The sequence below is a fragment of the Ammodytes marinus genome, assembly GCF_949987685.1.
Source record: "Ammodytes marinus genome assembly, chromosome: 3".
NCBI classification, from domain to species: Eukaryota; Metazoa; Chordata; class Actinopteri; order Uranoscopiformes; family Ammodytidae; genus Ammodytes; species Ammodytes marinus.
In genome coordinates, this window is record NC_137232.1 from 23,347,631 (window position 1) to 23,369,337 (window position 21,707).

General features: G+C 42.3%; 1 protein-coding gene across 1 annotated transcript in view; it reads left to right on the forward strand.

Annotated features, from left to right (window-relative positions):
* Window positions 1–21,550, forward strand: part of rsrc1 (arginine/serine-rich coiled-coil 1) — a 128,693-nt gene extending 107,143 nt beyond the window's left edge. Inside the window, exons 8-10 of the mRNA XM_080025034.1 lie at window positions 13,487–13,593; window positions 16,427–16,534; window positions 21,165–21,550. Coding sequence (XP_079881160.1) covers window positions 13,487–13,593; window positions 16,427–16,534; window positions 21,165–21,257 — 308 coding nt within the window. The 3' untranslated portion in view covers window positions 21,258–21,550. The remainder of the gene's footprint in view (window positions 1–13,486; window positions 13,594–16,426; window positions 16,535–21,164) is intronic.
* The last annotated feature ends 157 nt before the right edge of the window (window positions 21,551–21,707 follow it).

Genomic DNA, 21,707 nt, shown 5'->3' on the forward strand with positions numbered 1-21,707 from the left:
AATAGCTCTTTAACCCATATCATTAGGGGAATATATACCTACGGTTTGCTCTTTTGGCAGTTAAACGAAAGGACTGTTTCCCTAATTACGCGGTGTGTAGGACAGGTCATGGGTTGGTGTGTGTGTACTGTCCGTGTGTGTCTGTGTTCAGGAATTATATGACCATTAAATATTCAGCTCTCCCCCCACCTCTCACTTCCTCGACCTAGCATCCATTAACGCCTCATCACCGTTTAACTAGCCCTGTTGTCAATCACCACAGGGCCTCAGCCTGAGACACAAGATGGCGGGATTCGGTTTCTTGCCTTACTTACTTGCTCGACATATAGAAAAAAAACGAGAGAGTGAGAACACACATCCTTAACAACTGTAGGATGCCTCGGTCAGAGGCAATCAGTAAAAGTGAAATATCATTGGGGTGCATGTGCCCTCTCCATCATTTGTTTGAAGTAATATTTCTCTTGTTAGGTGTGATTACATGCTCTGCTAAACAATTTGTCAGTCAGCTAAAATTTCCGCTCAGCGTGCAATACCGTTGTGTGTGTCTGTGTGTGTGTCCATAATAAATGATGTGATCCCTTTTTCTAATTGAAAATAATAACTAATCCGCGGATAACAAGCTCTTGTATAATCCAAAGCCCATGTCCCTTCAGTTGTGGCCCTATCTCGGCTGTAATAAAAGACAGGAAATGAGAGGCAAGTGAGAGTGGTGGCTTGGACATTGACGCTTAATGTAATCTGCCTTGAAATCAAATTATTTGACCTGGAAAGCCTAACAATACAAAACTCCTGCCGGGCTGCTGTTAAATATTTAGCACGGGCCTGTCATGAATACAAATGGTGCGCAAATTAGAATCTACAGGCGCGTGACCCCCATATCACACCCCGGGAGCACAGGGGGGGCTGGCTCTGCTTTAAATGTTTTAATTACCGGGGGCCATGGTGTGGCGTGCCACGCTACCTCGCCAAGCAGCTACGTGGCTGCCACTTGAAGGACAAGCAGTGAAATTCATCTGCTGGTAAACACGGGTGATCTGGTGTCCATGATCTCATCACATTAACTAAAACATGAAGATTCAATAAAGGAGAGAGTGTATGAGTTGTACCAAGCTATAATTATAGTTCTCAGCATCCTCTCTCGTGGGAGAGCATTGTACTTTTTATAAAGCTGTGTCTCTTTCCACTGGCTATATGATCTACCGTAGGACTCTGGGGAGGCTGTGTATTGCTCCTGTGCACTCTGCACTGGAGGCATATCTGTCTCTGTGATTTTGATGTAAGAAAATCTGGTTTCTATCGATTCAGTATTGATTCGCGAGGTTAGCCTCATCTCCTGTCATTACTTTAGATAAATGGCCTTATTTGTTGTGTTATTATGTTCAACACAATCATGCCGGGGACCGTCAGGGAAATATTGAGCAGACACTTCATTGGCTTTTATGGCTTCTATTTGTTCCAGGAATTAAAGGATGTTTTTGCAGCCTGTATAGCTGCACTATAGATACGTGTAAAAAGGGGGCACATTGACAATCAATTACACCTTCACTTTAAACAGACACCTTTAAACAGAATGTTACAGAAGAACGTCCCACAGTTATTTTTTTTTACGATTTTTGTCCTGCCGAAATAATGATTGATATAGACAAGAATAGGCCACGGATTCAGTCTCGCCATCTCTCTCTCTCTTTTTTTTCTATATTTCTCCACTCTCCTCCCTATTCATTCAGGTTTGCGGTTCCCCCCACGTTGAAATGATTAGTTATGCAAGGCTTGTAAGCACTGAATCAGAGTTATGGTCCCCTGGGAAATAAATTTGGCAGAAAATCAGTGTGAGAAGATTTAATTATCACGAAGATACCTTTTTTCCTTGCTTTGGCCCACTGAAGCCCAAACTCCTCTCCTCCTCCCCTCCCTCACTATCTCTCTCTCTCTCTCCCTCTCCCTCTCTCCATCTCTCTCTCTCTCTCTCTCCATCTCTCTCTTTCTCTCTTGCTATGCTGAGCTCCACACGCCAAAACAAAAACCCTGGTGTGCTGCACGGACGCCAGCCCTCTCCTTGCCTTCCTTCTCCTCCCAATTTGTTTCATTGCACGGTGATAAGCCAAGCAATTACCGCTTTATTGATTTTTCATCACTGCAAATTTAAAGTTGATTTTTTTTTAACCCTTCCCCTCCCCCACCTCTCGCTCCCCCCGCTCTCTCCCTCGGATATGGCTCAGTGAGGTGATAAGGTGACCTCCTGTTCTGGGGGGGCGCATGCCGAATTCTGCTAACCCTGCCCTGACCCTTTGTTGTCCCGGGGTAATGGGATGATGATGATGCTGCCCGGTGTGTGTGCGCCTGTCACTTCTATAGTGTGATCATTTTCTATAAGGATATATTTGGAATTGCAAGTTTGACTGATTTGCAGCCCTAGGTAATTCTGGCATAGCCCTAGATTACACAGATTATTGACCATGCAAAGCTACAGACCTGTGTTCACTCAGGTCAAGTGGACCAGATGATTGACAGCACCCTTTTACCCCCCGTGATTGGTAATCGTTTCTTAGGTCACCCTTATCAATTAACCTGCTACTGGTCGGGCCAGTGTAAAGCTCAGCAAACCTAGAGTGAGTCACCAGGCTGATGTAGTTTCCAGATTCCGTGTCCAATCGTTTTAGGTTCAGGATATAGCTTTATAAAAAAAGATTTTGAATGTGAAAATCTGTCTCGATTTAATTTAGACATTTTAGTTTAGAACCTGAAAGAAATAAATCTTTGTTGGCAAGGTCTACTCTTAGTTATACATTATTTGTTAGTTATTGACCTTTTTCAAGTACATTTTTGCTAATAATAGTTCAAATGTAATTTTTATTTATATGATTTTATTATTAAATAAATTGCTTGCTAAATAATCAGTATTACCATTTCAGGCATAGTCAAGAAGGTAGACGGTAGTTTGGCTCTCACTGAAAACATTCCATAAAAGTGGCTTCCAAACACACACACCCACACACACACACACTCAAACTCACTCTCACACACCTGCGTGTGTCTGGACATGATCATACACAGCAGTAGTGTACGTGGTGCAGTCTAACAGGGTGGTCAGACTCCTGTGATGATTAGACACACCCGCAGCCTGTTGCAGGTCAAAGTGCTGGCATCCTGGGTGGCTGTGGCCATGTGGTGGCCCCTGCAAGCTTTGTCATTAGACATCACAGGTCACTTAAGAGTGTGTGCATGGTTTAGAGGGGAGTAATATTTTCCTGTGTGATCTTTGGGAATGATTTAAAATGAGACTTTGTGTGACAGTGTCCAATGTGTATGTGAGTGTGTTTTGGGAGAGTTGTGTGTTTTAGTGATACGTTTTGTCATGATATGACGCAAGTTTGGCATAGTTGGGTGACAGACAGAATTTCGTGGGTAAGGGTTGCTGCATGGAGCAGTGCACCAATACATGTGCACACACATTATCAGGCCGCAGAAGGAAAAGGGATACTCCCCCTCTCACACAATAGTGCTGCTGACAGAAAGCCGACATATCAGGACTGACTGGACGTGAGAGTCACACAACTACTCATGCATTTCTTTCCTATCATTTAGGCCCTGACGGAAAATAATTTACATTGAGGAGTTTTGGGATTTATATGTAAATAATGATGTCACTCTTGCTTTGTCATTTTGCGTGATTCGCCCCAATAAGGCGGAATGCATCAGAAGAAAACGAGTGTAATATATTAAACAGTGCCACTGCCAAGGTTATTAGTCTACAACTGAGGTCAGAAGAAGAGGAAGTGGGGGGCATTGGCCTAATTAATTACTACTCAGACACACTCGCGCACACACACACGGCCATGACCTTTACTAATTTAGTTTGTAGGAGACCACACAATCAGAAGACTTTCTGCCTCTCTGTCCCCTTTCCTCTACGCCAACACACACACACACACACACACACACACACACACACACACACACACACACACACACACACACACACACACACACACACACACACACACACAACATGTCAAGAGCCAGCAGAGTGAAAGGGAGAATCAATTACATCCCCACTAAGGGGAAAGAGTTGGTTGCTTGATGGCTACACGTCAAGAAGACTGTAGGTCATGAGGTGCGCGTGTTTGTGTTGACGTCCGTGTAATAGTGTATGTGAAAATCAAGCCCCGTTTCCTGGATTCAGATTACATCATTTTCTATTTAAGGACCTTGCTCCAATTAAGTAATTAGTTGCGTGGTGTTTCTTTAATTATAGAGATGTTCATAAAAGAGCTGCTGACCAGTCCGGGAATCGAAAAATGGAGACCGATGCACTTTTTCCTGCACACACACGCACACAAACTCACTCACACACACGCACGCACGCACAAATGCACGCCCGCACGCACACGGCCTAGTTTGACATAAAGTGAATGCAGTCAAATGCATGTTACTTCTGGTAAAGGGCAGGGCTATTCTAATCACACTAAAACAGCACTGTGCTTAATAAAGAGCTCCTTGAGTCTCACGGACAGACAGGCTATTATTGCACTCCAGCTTGCTGAACTGAAAAGGAAAGGGAGAGATGAGTTTAAGGTACGTGTTCCTGTCACAGCAAAAGCTTCCTTCAGTTCTTAAGTAATGGACTTGCATACTGACACCATCTTAAATTTTAGCCTCGAAATAACAAGGTTAACACAGCAGAACTTTTTACTGCTCTTGAGAATTTGAGAGGAATATAAGAAAACAAAATGTAATACAAAATGTTAGAAATGCCACCAGTCTCCTGTGATCTTGAAGATCTCACCACTCAGCCTGTGAAAGCTTCACTATTTAATGAGATTCTGTGACGCTGCCCAGACACAGGACATCGGCGAACACTCATACTGCTCTCTTTCTCTCCCTGACATGAACACACACACACACACACACACACACACACACACACACACACACACACACACACACAGCGCGAGAAACACACCCACCTGGTTTTGGTTAGCCCTCTTATGTTTGCAGTTAGCACCATGCAGTCGGGTCAGCAGGAGCAGTCAGGCCTTAGCTAGGATTTCAGATAAATAGCTTTCTTATATGCAGTAAATATACAGTAGATGCTTTTAAACTTTGTTTGCACTAGTTTCCCCCGAAAAAGGTGGACCCCTTGTTTTTAGCAATGAATGCATTATTTATACCCCTGGTAGTGGTAGCTACAATGTCAACAGGGCAACAATAAACATGTCATCCCTGATGGATGTTAAATTTTCCATCTGAGCCAATCACACGTAAATACTGCATGTTACCAGTATTTGAAAGCGGGAATGAAGCATGCAGTTGCATCATTTCTCCCCCAAAATTCTGTCTCATCGAAGTCTACTTAGTCATTTCTGAGGATTGCGTGACAGGTACGTGAGCAACCAAATAATTTAGCAACTATTTGTATAAGGCAGTGCGGTTTCAAACAATCAAACAATTCCATGCATAATCTTTTATTATAAATAGTCTGTGGCTTAAGATACTGTGCATGTTGGCTGGATGGATGGATGGATGGATGGATGGATGGATGGATGGATGGATGGATGGATGGATGGAAAGGTAGACTGGGGCCAATCTGTTTCCCTCCCCTTTGATGTCATTATGTCTGCAGACACAAAGAGGCCAAACACAAGCATTTAATTGTAGTAGCAGAATTGCCCCCGTACAAATGGGGAGAGAAAATACTGTAGAGTTGCTGAACCGGGGTCAGTTGAGAAGAGGGACTCAGCACAGATGAGCAGAGTGGGGTTTCATGACAGAGGAGAGAAACGTTTGGGGTGGGGGGGTGGGGGGGGATGAGCGTGGAGTCTGATGTGGGAAGGAGATACCGTGGCTACCGTGGCGCGTGGCTGCCGTGTCGTCCTGTCATTAGCGGGTTGTTTGGGTCTTTAATTTATCATCCCAACCTTTATTGACTGGAGAGTGGGGAAGATCGCTATCACTCCGAGACACTAGAAGGGAGCGTGTGCGTTTTGCCACTCAGTCACCAGCTGCTCTTCATTTCCTGATGCCAAATAGATAAAACATAAACATACCACATGCTAATATGCTAAGGTCAAATAATGCTCTTAAGGCTAACATGGCCATTTTATCCAAAGAATGCAATTTATATATGATATATCCCCGCATAGAAAAAACAGAGAACGTATAGGCCTGGCAATTAATATAAGAGGTTTAAAAGGAAGGCAACTGAGCGATGTGTGACAGGGACCCTGATGACAGTGAAGGAGGCGTCAGGAAGGCAAACTCCACAGAGACCAGTTGACACTATACGATAACAAGGTGAGCACCGCAGGGGGAATCACTGGGCCTGTGTGTGTGTGGTTGAAGGTGCATTGTTTGTAGACAAGGGTTATGGAGACATGTGGCTTTTTTTATGGAGAGACTGGGGGGGGGGGGGGTTGGAGGTAATACGACTGACTGTGCGCATTTACCGCATTATGTGTGTGTGGTCTCGTGGGAAGGCACATTAGACTAGGCTTAGCCACCTGCTCTGTCTTTGGTCATCTCTCCCTGCTCGCCACACGCACTTACAAACACATACATACATGTGCCTCTCGCTCCTCAGGGGACACACTCAAGACATCTGGCTCTGTGCCTTGTCAGAATTTTTCCTTTTCTCTTTGTGTGACCCGTTGACCCCCCCGCCAGGCAGTCACAGGCGTCAGGCAGCCATCAGCATCACAACGTCACATCTTGGAGTTGTTGCAATGCCACCATTGTAGGTTATGTACCTTAAAGACGGCCTGCAGATCTGTGCGTAGGAAAGGATAGGCCCTGCACTTTAGCTCAACATTTGGATTTGTTTTGATAGTTCAGGTGTTTCTCTATTTGTCCGTCTCCTTTCTCATTTCTCCGGGGTTGCTAATCTGTATTTTTCTGCTCTCATTATCCTTGTCTACTTCTCTCTATTTAATGTCTTTCTTTCTTTCCTTCCTGCCTCCCTCACTCATTGAGGTCTCATTTTTCAATGTCTAAAGCTGCAGGGTATTAGTTATGCAAATATTGACATGCAGCTTTGGCCTGCTAGCTATCAATTGAAATCAGCAAATCGATGGGCCTAATAGCTGCTCATTAGCTACTTGATGCATTTCCAGGGCTAACATCAGAAGCTGTCAGCGCGCCCTCTAATCGATACAGTCTTAAAAGTTTTTCCTAACCACCCAGCCCGCAGCCTTTTTAATAACTTAAGTTGGCTGTCTGGCTTTCTGTGTAAGAAGTGGAGCAATACATCTGACTGCATGGCTCTGGGCAGTTTGAATGGCTTTTAACTTCTCTTCGTCATATCACCAAAATATCTCATTAGCAGCAACAATCCCAGACAGCAAGCAGAAGACACATTAGGTTTCTTAATTTATTTGTTTTAGTGACAGGGTAATGGAAATCCTCCCCCATAGAGAGTCATTTGGTTGCTGATAATGAAATCTCATCAGTCAGATTTTTAATAAGTAACCTATTGTTTCATATTTTCTGTTGTTGTCCGGGTCCAATTCCCAGGCATTGCGTTGGGAGCAGCCCACTGTTTGTGGGCCTGAAGAATGGTGCGGTTAAGACTTTGATGCAGCTGATGAGTACAGGGCCAGACCGGAGCCCCTCTCTATCGCCCCTAGCACACAGCCATGCTAAGCTTAACTCAGCTGTTTGATGCCAAGACTCTGCGAGTGTGCGCCTGTCTGCGTGCGTGCGTGTGTTTATGTGTGTGTATGTGTGAATGTGTGTGCGAATACCTAGCTCAGGGGTTACATAAACAAGTGCAGCTAGCCTACAGGTAAGACCCACAGGAGACCAGCCGAGAGAGAGAGAGAGAGAGAGAGAGAGAGAGAGAGAGAGAGAGAGAGTTGAGATGGATGGAGCACCAGTCTCTTACCTTGGCATTCCCCTGATGTTGTCGCCATTGCTGGAGCTAGATATTCACTAATGAAGGGCGAAGTGGAAAATGACTGAAGGAGATGGTAAACAAAGTTACTGTACAGTGCACACACACATTGCATGCAGTTATACACCTGTGACTGTATTAATATAGTTAACTTGGTGGAGCGCTTGTGGTTGTGTGCATCCCTGTAAAGGGATGGGGAGGATGTGGGCGGATGGGAATTTGGAGGCGGAGGCTGGCAGTGGGGCAGTTGGCCGCTGGTGCAGAGAGAGAAAGAGAGGGGGGGGGGGTATGATGGGTGGGGGTTACAGCGCAGATAAATCATTAGAGAGCAGGTTATTGAAAATGCAGGGAGATAAAAGAGTGAAGAAGCCAGTAATTGCCTTAAAGATCAGACTACAAAGCATTACTTTAGATTTTACAAGGCCAGCCGGCAACAAAAGAGCAGTAATTTATGAGCTCAGTGTAAAAGAATAGCATAATTACATTAAAAATGAATGCTAATGAGGGCTAAAATGGGTAAGGTGGTTATTATGAAAGTTTGTATTCATCTTCCCCGGGTTGAATGATGGCTAGTGGCTTGATTAATGGCTTAATTTCTATCAATTAGCCGGCAAAAAAAAAATCTCCACTAAGACGGGCCTAAATTGAGCATTGAATTACACATCTTTACCGCGGTGCAAGGAGAGATGGAGGGAGGGAAGGGCACATTATTGAAACCTGGGAAAGCAAAGAGATGCTGCCGTTTGTGAGCGTGTTCATGTGAAAGCTGGGCATGGGTTACAAAAACTTTGATGAAATTGGTCCTTATGTAATCTAAACACTGGGGTTGTATCAGTTTGTTTTGCTGTGGCGTGGGGCTTAGAGAAACACATAGTTAATGAACAAATATATGAAGATTAAATATACAGAAAATCAGTGTGAGATCAAATGTCTTTCTTTCACAAATGAAAAAATATATTTAAAAAAATGATATACGGTAATATATAAACAAGCCAAATTAAAATGGTAGAAGCCTTTTTTTCACTATTATTACCCAGTCCCAAATTTACAATCTCTCTTCCACTTGCTGTGCTGAAGTCACACTACCCACCGTGAATGCAGCAGCAGAGTTTGACCTCCATTCTATGGCCTTTTCATTTTTGAATACATTCATTAAATGCATTTAAACTCTCTGTTAGCTCATAATTCCAAATAATTTCTAAACGTTGTCAAAAGATTTGCTGCAATTTGGTGAGACCTCAATAAAACAAGCAGTTAGTTTTCCTGTTTCTTCCCCACACACAACAACAAGTGCTGCAGTAATTTAGCTGGCACACTAGTGCACTCAATTACTGGAATTAATCAGCAGCAGCAATATATTCAGCTCGGCTGCTCTTGATTGACAAACTGTAGACCAAAGTCAAGTTTGCAAAGACGATGCTGCCATTGGGCCTGTGCTCAGAAGTAGGCATGTGTTGTGGAACAGCTCCCTCTTCTTGCGAGGACATGCAACTGGTGCAGGACGCTCTTGTCTTCAAGGCTAAAGGAGATGATCTGTTTTCATTGGCTGGTTTGATTTTCTCTCCCGTCTTCTGCTCTTAATCAATGAAGTGGACAAACAGCTATTTAGAGAGAACAATGGCCTATTGATTCTGAGCCACTCATCAGCACCGCTGTCTGTCCAACTAATCTTCAGTAATGAGACAGCGAGTGAGTTTTCTGACTCCCTGTGCACATGCACACACACAAACACACACATACACACGCGCGCAAATGGGCGCAAACATGCAAGGTCACAAACACACTTGCTCAGTCACTATCCATTATTCTAATCTGGCAGATCCAAAACAAAACTTTATTGATTGAGTTTGATGCCATTTCCTTGTTTGTACTAATGGTAGTAATGCATTTCAGCATCTAGACACAAATGCCACAGAGATCTACCAATAACCTAATTTAAAGCCGTACATTCTACGTCGCCTACACTATTTTTTTTCTTTTCCTTCGTCTTCTTTTCTCTCTCTCAGCTTTCACTTCATCCTTTTCTCACCGCTGACAGAGAAGCCTTCCTAATGCGGTGACAATTGAGTCGACCTGTTAAATTAATTTGCCCGGATAATGTGTCAATATTAAATATCAACTTTGACCTCTCCGAACTACAGAGTGCGCTCGCCCGGCTAGAGTATTGATTTTTGTCTGCCTCTAAGCTCGCTAGGCCTGCACTCAAAGTCCATTATTTTTGATTTTTCACATGAAATACATATCTTTTCCCGCTGACATCTGACAAACAGCATATGGAAGTCATTTTATCTACTAATAATGTGTTTGTCAAAAAGTCTGAGGTCTTAATGGATTCCTGCAGCCCAGAAACAGACGGGCCTGCCAAGGAGATTGTAGCAGATACGGGTTGTGTGTGGACCAGGGATGGAAATTAACACCCGCCACACGCCAAATGCGGGTAGATTTGCGTGCTGGCGTGTAAATTGTGTCACTTCACCCGCCACTGTGTCGGGTAATACTTTCCAGTCAGGTCCGATCTAATTTGCATATTTAATACCTTCGTCATGAACATGATGACAGGGCGCTACACAGTTCAACAGTTTCTTTTTGCCTTTCTAGTCGAACTGAACTACGGCGCGATCCGCTCCGCTAGGAAATACTATCTGCGAGTTACCGTGTGGAGGCATAAGTCGACAAATCAATCGACTTACTTTGCCCCCTTTTTTTCTTCCCACAGCAGAGGTTGAGGTGCTGAAAATAAAGTGAAAACTGCGCTTTTCCTTTAAGCAGCAGAGCTGCCGCCGTTGTTACAGTATTTGCATCAAAGCCCTAATGGTAATACAAATGAGATGCTTTATTTAAACGCTGTCCGTGCTTAGAGGTGATTTTAATTGTGTCGGCTGAAACAGAAACTAACGGAGGGATTCGGCTCACATACAGTCCCTTGAGTCGCGCAGTCAGTTTGCCGACATGGCTTTGTATTTAAGGCTCGAGACATACAATCAGATCGCATACAAACAGGGAAGCCTTTCCCATCGATATCGCTAACGGGGAGAATATCCCCGGTTATTATTTGAGCCTCAAACCACAGAGTTCTTCCCCGTGCGGTGGCTCGCGCACTCACTAGTGATCTCACGGTGAAACGCTGCTTTGCTCGGACGAAGGCACCGTGTGTTTCTAGATGATTTAACGTCATAGTCTCAGACGAGCGTTTAACATTATGCTGCATCTTTTGCACTGCACTGTTTTTTATCAACAGTGAAAAAATGGTCCCACACCGGACTCTTATGTGTAGCTGATTACTTCATGCACGCACCTTGCAGAAGTGACGCTCCTGCAGCGCGCTCACGACCAGACGTGACACGGTGACATCTCCCATTAATAAAACGGCATAACTCCCTGATTTTCAGATTTCTATTTTTAAATTCGACTTGAGCGCAAGTGGAAAACCGGTCAATGTGTCGACACATTCACATCCCTAATGCATATGGAGAAAGTGATAAACAATATCAACATTTCATATCATTAACTAAAAAGAAAAAATAAATCTAAAGGTAACTTCAATACTGTATTATAATTATTGACTAAATGATGAAAAAAAGGTGTCTGCAGGGCCAGTGAAAATATACAAGGGGCCAGTAAAACTCGGATCTATTGGCCAAGCGGGCAAGTTGGGAAAAAAAGTTGCATTGAACCCAGAGTATATATGGAGTTCAATTATACAATGTTTTGAAATAAAGATGGCGTGTATTGTGTATCATATAAGAGTGTACCATTTAATTTGCAACTCAGTTCCTTGGTAGCACCTACTTACAGTACAAATGACTTCTGATGGAAAACATTTGTATGAAAAACACTTTCACTAGCTATTCTTACTATTGTATTGTTTAACATTAACGCATATATTAAAAAAGATATTGCGTATAAAAAGTGGCTGGTAAAAAAGATGAGTGGCTGGTAGATTTTTAAATCTACCTGCCACAGTGGCTGGTAGGCAAAAAAGTTAATTTCCATCCCTGGTGTGGACCCATGTCATATGTGGCGGCTTGTATGGTGTTTCTTTATGTTTATAGAGAAAGTGTAAGTGAAAAAGGGAATTATTTGTGCTAAGTAAAATGATGGCAATCCACAGGCGTAAGTGTGCATTCAAACAAATGCTTGTCTCACCGTGGTGATAGTGGTGATGAAGGACAGGCCACAGTCTCCAGGAGGATATTGGGCGAGTGTTCAGACTTCATCTAGCAGCCCAGTCAAGGTAATGACTATATTTGGAGCGGCTGTGTGACGCATCCCTGCTCACATCTTCCCCTCACTGGATGACAAGCTGATAGTCTGTCATATAGGAAGGCTTAATTCCACTTGTCACTCAGTTATCCAATCGCGCAGTGCATTTAAATCAAATCTGAGTGTTATTATGAACTCTAATTTTGTATAATGATGTGTGTGTGTATGTGCACGTGTGTGTGTGTATGCACGTGTGTGAGAGCTGGAACAAATATTCATTTATTCATTAAACACTAGGGCCATGAAGATCTGTTGTGACACCCTATCTGTAGCTGCTAATGGATTGAATTAATTCCTGCTATTAACTCCAATTGCTCGCTGTGTGTGTCTGTGTGGCGTTCGTACTCGTGCCACCCATAAGTATGACGGCAAAATGTGTAAGTTTGCGAGTACATGTGGGAGTACTTGTATCCCTGTGTGTGTGTGTGTGTGTGTGTGTGTGTGTGTGTGTGTGTGTGTGTGTGTGTTCACATTTGTGTGCCTGTTTTCAAGACACAGCCTACATGAGTGGTGCAGAGGAACATGGATGTCTGCTGGATTGACAGATAGAGAGATGGGAGAATGCAGGAGAGGACGGATGGATGGGGGAGAAAAGGGATGAATATTGACTGATTGCTGGAAAGATTGACAGCCAGAGAATAATGGGAGCATTCAGCCTTTTTTTGTTTCCTTTTCTTTTTTTATGTTGCCAACTTTTCTGGCACACCTATTTTTGCCCTCCTACGCTACGAAGACTGCTCTCAAATTCTTTAAACGATTTATCATTCGATATGCAGAATCCTGATGTGTTTATATCCGAGGGTAATTCACTGGAAACCTTTTCTGTCTTTTTGTTTGATTGGACAAGCCGGAGCAAAATACTTTCTGATACATGAAAAGTGTATGAAACCTAATCACATTTGGTCTCCATAATGAAATTCCATTGCAGTGAGTTTGTGTTCATATTTAGATTATTTTAGAATGCATTATCTGAGTGTAATTCACTATCTGGCTATTATCTTGTTAGTCTTTTTTTCTCCACTTGCCTTTAGTAGCAACTCTATGCCCTTGGCTAAAAAAAACAGTCCTTTTTCATGGAGGCCAAGATTAAAATAGGGTAATATCACATATTCCATATTGTATGTATCAAAGACCATTATACAGAGAGGTAACATGCTATAAACTAAGCCCAGTGTTCAAATTAAATCTGGTGTCTTTCAGAAAATGAAAAGTGACGGCTTTACCTGTGTCTGTCTGTGTGTATCTGTGTCTGTGTACATGTGTTTGTGTGTGTTTCCAGACATATGCGCATGCTTTTGTTCATAGCTTCTCTTCTGTGTAACATGTGTTTTTCAGAGGGAACTTCTCTGGAGGAGCAAGTGCGAAGGATAAAGGACATTGAGGCCATCGAGAGTGATTCCTTTGTTCCTCAGGCTTTCAAATCATCCAGGGATGATATAAAGGTGCGTTCTTTCTGTCTCTCCCCAGCCCTCACTCTCGCTATCTTTTCACTCTGTCTCTTATTGAATTTACCTCTGTGCAATGCTGTGTGCCGTCTGTCCAGAGACAGCCCCGACCAAATCAAACATTCATTCAGCGCCGTTTGTTTCCAACCTGAGACGGTTTCATCAGACGCTCCACTGCTGTTCGCCTTTTCGAAAGCGCCAGCACCCAACACAAAAGCCACAGCAGGCAACAGCCATCCCTCCGTCTGTCTCCCCTCTCCCCTGTCTCCTTCTCCCTCCCCCTGGTTGTGCAGATGCAGACAAAAAAAACACAGAAGTCATTATTTTAATGTCTCTGAAGCAAGCAGGGATTAGATTTTGGTTTGGGGGCCCATGGCTGTTCTTGAAAAGAGAGGCGACAACATGTGACAGCGAAACCTGCACGGACCTCTGGGACACATCCTGGTGAGTCTGACAAATGTCAAGACCCGTGTGGCCTGCAGCACAGACTGGACTAAGCCAATCAGGCCTGGAGTATGCACACTGCTTGTAATGCACCTTTCATATAGTGAATCTGAAACTTAACCAGGTTTAACTATCCAGCCGGGCTGCAGTATTTATTGTTCACACCTACATCTCTTATATTGGGGGAAACAAACAACATTCCGGCTCTGTTTTCACATGTGTTTATAAAGTAAGATTCATACTGTAAAATCATCTCACAAAACACAATATAGAAAAAGGCATTTCCTTCCAATTCTAAGGAAGATGCCCTTTTGAAGTACTAACAAGGGATAGACTTCTGCAATATTTTAATCAGTTGCTTTTTGAGAGCTGAAGTTCTTTAATGAAATACAAATTCAACAGCTCTTCATTGGTTTTTCAGATTAGTCTCTTGGGAATCGTCCTCATCATTAGTCAAATATTACTTGAGTATTTTAGCTACTTTGCATCTTTGGCTTCAATGGAGAGAATAATGGCTAAATATACTGATGTTGAAACATCATTTCACTACACTATAATAGATATCTTTGGTTTATTTGTTATTTAATGAAACTGATAATTAATTCAACCTTTTTAAATAGTGAGAAATTAATACAATTTGTCTGCAACGGAAATATGTGTGTGAACATGTTATTGCCTATAAAGTAAATTTTTCTAAGATTATTTGGTTTAAGTGATAATAACATTTAGCTAGGATTCGTTAGCATTAATAATTTGTAAGCCACTGTTAATGAGGAGGAACTTATCTATCTGCCTCGGTATCTTCTAAAGTTTTCCTTCCATTTCATGCAGGCTGCTTTCATTAGAAATGTGTATTCAGCATATTAGATTATGCATAAAAATTGCGATATTTGGCACATCACCAATGTGTTTTTATGTCTCACATTTTTTTTCATTTTGCATCCTGCCAAATGAATTTTAAAACGCTCTTTACAACTGGCTAAACGTTTGCTCTAGGACTGGTGTTTGAAAAATAAATGGACTTGGCAAAATATTATTTTCATATAACTTTATCATGTACAACAAGGGGAACAGGCCATCCTTCCAAATGTCAGGCTTATTAAAAATCCTCATTTCCACAGAGCGGTGTGGTTTTTAAGTAAGACTCACTTCTAAATTTCAGGATTCCTTCTATCAGCTGGGACTGGAGGACTTTCATCCTTCAGTTTCAATTGTTACAAAATGTGACGGCACAACTAACCTAGCCATGGTGTCATAAAGCTAGTAATTAGCATTTTTTTTAAATATATATTTACGAGCCCTATCACACTGTACCTGCAGTTTTAGCACAATGAGACTCGCTTACATAAAATAAAAGTTGTAGAAAATGAGAGAAGCGCACACACATTGAGGACATAAGCTGATTTCTATGCTTTCTTAGCGCGTATTGCATTAGCCAGACTTTCACTGCCATCTGCTGGACAAATGTCATATTGCATTTCACAATAATTTTCTGTCCCAACTCCACAATGCATGTATGTAGCAGCATGTCATATATTCCTTTTTGTAGGATTCTTGTCAGTCTAGGTGTGCAGAAATCGTCAGACTATAATGTTTTATACCAACAGGTAATGATGCAAAAAGAAAAATGTTTTCCAAAAATGTAATACTGTCTGTCTGGAGCTCTCTGCCATTATTTACATTTTGAAACCATGAGTTACCCTTCCATTTTTATTTGCATTGTTTGTATTGTGTGTTTTAAAAAATGTGCTTTCTCAATGCAATACAACACTTTTTTAAAGGTTCAGTAATCGGAATGGTCAGTTTAGCTAACTTCCTGTCAGTGACTGCAGTAAGCAGTCCCCTCGCTCGTCCCTACGTCACCACATTAATGCACTGCGGTATTCAAGCAGCGAGTTATCTAGCATCATCTCAGATTCACAAGTGCGATAAAACATGATAAAAACCATCAAAACAGACATTGGGAAGGATTTTTAACTGCTCCGCCATTGTAGGATTGTAGGCGCATAAACATTCACTCATCTGTCGCTCTGCACGTGCACCGGCAGTGAGACGGGTGCCGGTTTGTAGCGTTCTCTCTTCTGATTGGTTATTAGTAGTGGGATCCCCGAAAAGTTTATTTGCCGCTTACATGCAGAGCGAGTGACTGAGAGATCGGCTTTATTAAACACGCACACTATATAAGTGATCACAGTACGAATAAAGATTTAACACTTATATTAACATAAATAAATTGCTTACTTCACCTTTTAATATGCTTCCATTTGATCATGTTTCAATAAGTCTTTTGTTTCTGTGTCGCCTATTCAAATGTTTGAATGTGCTCACTGTAGTTGGAGTGTGACTCCCTTTTTTGCCTGTGATTTGTGTGTTTCCGTGAATACAGACTGAGCCAGCTGAGGTGAAGCAGGAGTCGGAGAGGGCAGATTCTCCGGACGTCACTCTCCCCATCTCCATAGTCTACAATGACAATGACACGCTCGCCCATCCCAGTGTAAGTTCACACAATGCAAACGCCGTCCACTGTTGTGTTTAGATCTGCCTGCTTGCTTTAATGTCACACCAAGCTGCCATGTAGTTTCCTGGCACAGCTAAAGTGTATCTCGCTTCTTGTCGTTGGTTTATCTTTTGGTACCATCTTGTTTTAAGTATGCTGTTTATTGGTGGGAAAACTTAGTCAACCTTTTCATTTACAGGTGCTACTGCTGCTTTTAACACCAACACAACCATTTTACACCATTCCTGCATATTCCGACAGTTTGCCTCATATAGTATGGGACACTGTGGTACAGTAGATTATAGCCTCCTAAAACATCACCTCCTCCCCTTTGCCTGCAGACCAATGATGAAAAACGAGAAGGAAACTTTAAACTCCAATAACGCTCCCTGGGGCTTCCCAGTCATCTATCTCCACTGGGGGAAACTAAGTTATGCCCTGACGTATGCAGATAACCCCCTCAAATACACACATACACAAACACCCACCACCCCCAGCTCAAAATGCACACACATACACATACCCTCAGACAGGCTGATGTATGGTAGCAATATGCCCCAGGCGGGCCCCGGCCTCAGCTCCAGCTCCACTTCCAATTAGAACAGATGAGTCCCATTAGCCCGGCCCAGATACTGTCATCCCACACACACAGCCTCATTAGCACCGTGACACCAGCGCACGGTCGACAGACAGGAACTCACTGGTGTTGAATCTGACACACAGATAACACGCGCTGCCGAGACTGTAAGGCAGCGTAGGTTAGGGGAATAAAGGATTGACGTGTCCGGGGTCTTCTCTACAATCTGCATAATAATAGACACATATCATCACATTTGTACAGTATGTACACATAGCCCAGCGTGTCAACATTATCTCCCCACCTCTTCTCACAGCAGATAGAAATGATCTTCCAATTTTTTTTTCCCCCCTATGCTTCGGCGCCTTGTTTCTCACTCTCATAGTCATTATGTTCACTTCCTAATAAACAGACGCCTTCATTCGTCAGACACTAACGGCAGCAGTTTTATAGCCCACTTACAATCAATATCGTTGCAGCAGAGTCACATGCGTAGGCCGTTTTTTTCTCTCTCACCAGCGCCCACAGATTTGGATGAGTTATGTACAGTCAAGCCGAAATTATTCATACCCCTGGCAGATTTTTACTAAAAGTTACTTTAATTCAACCAGCTAGTTTTTTCTTGATTGGAAATGACTCAGGCTTCTCCCCGAAGATAATAAGACGATGTACAAGAGGCATCATTGTGGAAAAAAAAAATGTTCAGCTTTTATTTACATTTGAACAAAAAGTGGCGTGTTCAAAATTATTCATACCCTTCTCAATAATCAATAAAAAAAAGCCTTTATTGGCTATTACAGCAATCAAACACTTCCTATAATTGCTGACCAGCTTTGTGCATGTCTCCACTGGTAAGAAAAAAACGTGCCGGTTGAATAAAAGTAAGTTTAAGTCAAAATGTGCCAGGGGTATGAATAATTTCGGGCATGACTGTATGTATATATTCTTTTTAAAGGTTTTTTCTCATGTACAGTTTGAAGTAAGCAGAGAGGGAAAGAGTCACAAGTCATGTAAGACACCACCGCCTTCACTCTGGCATCTATGTGTATCTAGTCTCATCACTGTGATTCAAATGTCCACACAGAGGTCACATGTGTGTCAATGGGCCGTCCTGACAACTCTGCGCCAGGCTCATGAGCTTACTAGAAAACAGCTCATTCATTTCTGTCACATTCTTGGTGCGAGAGGTTTTTGGGAGGTACAACTGGGCCGCAATAACACTATATATATATATAGGGGAAGGTGGGGTGATTTGTGCAACTTTTTACTCAAAGTGATTTTAAAGTGAGGCCTTGACAGTTATGTCTCCAACTCAAATATGTACATATATTTCAGGATGTTGTGCATCCCTGGCAATAAAAACTTTGGATCTGGAATAAACTGTCTAAGAAATATAGCTTTCGGAAAAAAAGTTGTCTTGTCGCACAAATCACCCCACGTAGTGGGGTGATTTGTGCGTCATTGTGTCACAATGACAAAGTCACCATCATCATCTTTCTGGCCATCTGAACTCTCATCAGTGGTGTCGTTAAGTGGAATTGAGATGTCACTCTCTCCTGAGCTACTGTAGACTATCACTTTCTTTTGGTGACCAGCGTATACAGCCATGCCACTGGCACAACTCTCAGAAATGTACTTTGCACTAGTTGCTCCGTGCTTGTGGAACCAACTGCCACCTGACAAATGTGATTCCCCCTACATTTCTGCCTTTAAATCAAGGCTCAAAACCCATATGTACACCCTGGTGTTTCCTCCCCATTAACCTCTGCACTACTTACTTACCTCTGCACTACTATCTGTGTTTATGTGGATGTATGGGCTTTACGTCTTTTATTTTGGTTATTGTTATTTTACCTTCATTGTTTACCTACTGAATGCACTATGTACAGCACTTTGGACAGTGCAAACTGTCATACATGTGCTTTTATAAATACATTTTACTTACTTACTTACTTATAACTCACCCAGGCCCTTGCGCACAAATCACCCCATCCCCAGAATTTTGGATAATAGGCATGATGCAGCAATTTAGGGTTGACATTGTGCTAACTATATAGACTCAAAGTGTAGCATACCAAAGCACTAAAACATGTGTCAAATGTTTTCAAACGTGTCTATAATTGTTCAGACACAATAATCAAAAAACCTTGATCATGGAAATTTTACTTTGAAAGGCAAAACACAGTTTTTTGAGCTTAAATGTGCTTATATCTTATTCCTTGTGTCTCCCTTCTTTACAGGATGAGTCAAATGGATGGCTCTTCTTAAATATGTGGTCACATTTCCAATTTCTTCCACGGTTTTCTAGAAACAAGGGGTTTTGCAACTTCCAAAATGCACAAATCACCCCACCTTCCCCTATATATATATATATATATATATATATATAGGGGAAGGTGGGGTGATATATATATAAACACACACACTCACTGTCCACTTTATTAGGTACAGAGGTTCATTTTCTTGTTAACACATATAACTTTTCAGCCAATCACATGGCAGAAACTCAATGCATTTAGGCATGTAGACCTGGACGGGATAACTTATTGAGGTTGAAACCGAGCAACAGAATGGGGAAGAAAGGGGTTTTAAGTGACTTTGAACATGGCAATGTTGAGGGTGCCAGACGGGCTGGTCTGAGTATTTCAGGAACTGCTGATCTACTGGGATTTTCACTCCAAACCATCTCTAGGGTTTACAGAGAATGGTCCGAAAAAGAAAAAATATCCAGTGAGCGGCATTTTTGTTGACGTAAAATGCCTTGTTGAAGTCAGAGGTCAGTGGAGGATGGGCATACTGGTTCGAGATGATAGAAAGGCAACAGTAACTCAAATAACAACTCGTTACAACCAGGGTATGCAGAATATCATCTCTGAACGCAAAACATGACCAACCTTGAAGCAGATGGGCTACAGCAACAGAAGACCTCACCGGGTGCCACTCCTGTCAGCTAAAAACAGGAAAATGAGGCTACAATTCTCACAGAATCACCAATATTGGACAATAGAAGTTTGAAAAATAATGCCTGGTCTGATGAGTCAGTTGCGACATTCAGAAGGCAAGTTCAGAATTTGGCGTACACAACATAAAAGTATGGATCCATCCTGCCGTGCACCATCAACCATGCCATGTTCAAAGTCACCTAAACCCCCTTTCTTCCCCATTCTGATGCTCGGTTTGACTTCAGTACATTGTCTTGACCACGTCTAAATGCATTAAATTGCTGCCATGTGATTGGCTGATTAGCTTTTTGTTTTTATAAGCCATTGAATAGGTGTACCTAATAAAGTGGCCGGTGACTCTATATTGTGCAATATCCCAAACTTGCCTAAAAGTGCCTTCCAATCTGTAAAACAGACGGAAATTCTTTATCTGCTTTGATAATTGATTAAAGGTCACAAATTATGCTAAATGCACTTTTTAAATGTGTTCTAACATGTCCATGGGTCCACGGTGTGCCTAGAGACTGCCAAAATATTTTAAAAAATAACAATCTCTCCTTTTCTCACTCTCCCCCTTTCTGAAACCCCCACCCCTCCCCCCCAATATACTCCAGTCAGAATTTTCCTCGTTTCTGACCTCAAAAACTGGAAAGCCAGAAGCTTCCACTGTGCAGCCCACACCCCTATTTCTTATTAGTCCACGGCCCTGACAGACAGAGGGCGAGGCGTATCTGGCTTCGCTTCAGGACAGGGGGCGGGGGGAGCTCAAAGATTGTATATTTACGAGGGGAGCTGCAGCTCTTTTTAAAAAATAGACCATTGTGAGATTAGCTGAACATCAGCATAGTACAATAAATTATCTGAAAGTTTTTTTCAGCAATCAATTAAAGAAAAACGTATTAGGGACCACTAAGACCATATAATATCATGGTTCTTCTCAATGCATTGTCACAAAATAAAGCAGCACTGGTTGTTGAACCCAGGGCCCTGATATTGAACAGCACTCAGAAGAACTACTTTCCCTTAGTTGTTTTCTTTAGTCCTGTGGTACCCATACTGTACCCTTATAGTCTGTCAGCGTACATGTCCTTTCTACTCTCTCCTGCAGTTGTTCATGGACAAGGAGAAGGCCGAGGAGTTGTGGCTCAACCGCCTGATGGCGCTGCGGCAGGAGAGGCTCATGGGAAGTCCTGTGACCTGAAGGGGACACCACAAACACAGAACATCCTTCCTGCTCGTCAGGGCAATTCCACTTGCTTTGAGTGTGTCTCAATCCCTGTCATATTGTTTGTCTTACTTTACACTTCCACTAATGTCTTCTTGTTAGGAGAAAATGAACAGTTTTTGGTCCCGATTTGCTTTGTTCATTTTTAATGAAGGCCGATATTACAGTAAGATAACTGGATCTGTTTTTGAATGTAGATGTAGCATTTATTTGATACATTGTCTTTTGTAATCACTTTAGTAAATAAAAAGTTGTGTTTTTTTTTTGAGTGAAAAATTTGTCTTTTGCATTTGTGGTTGAATGATGAGCAAAAAGTTGTGAACTTTTTCAAATCAAGATAGCAGCAGTATCTTTGTATAGTTAGGCCTACAGATAACTGAGTTACCCTAGTAACTATCTAAAAAGTAACAGGAGTCCCTCTAAGGT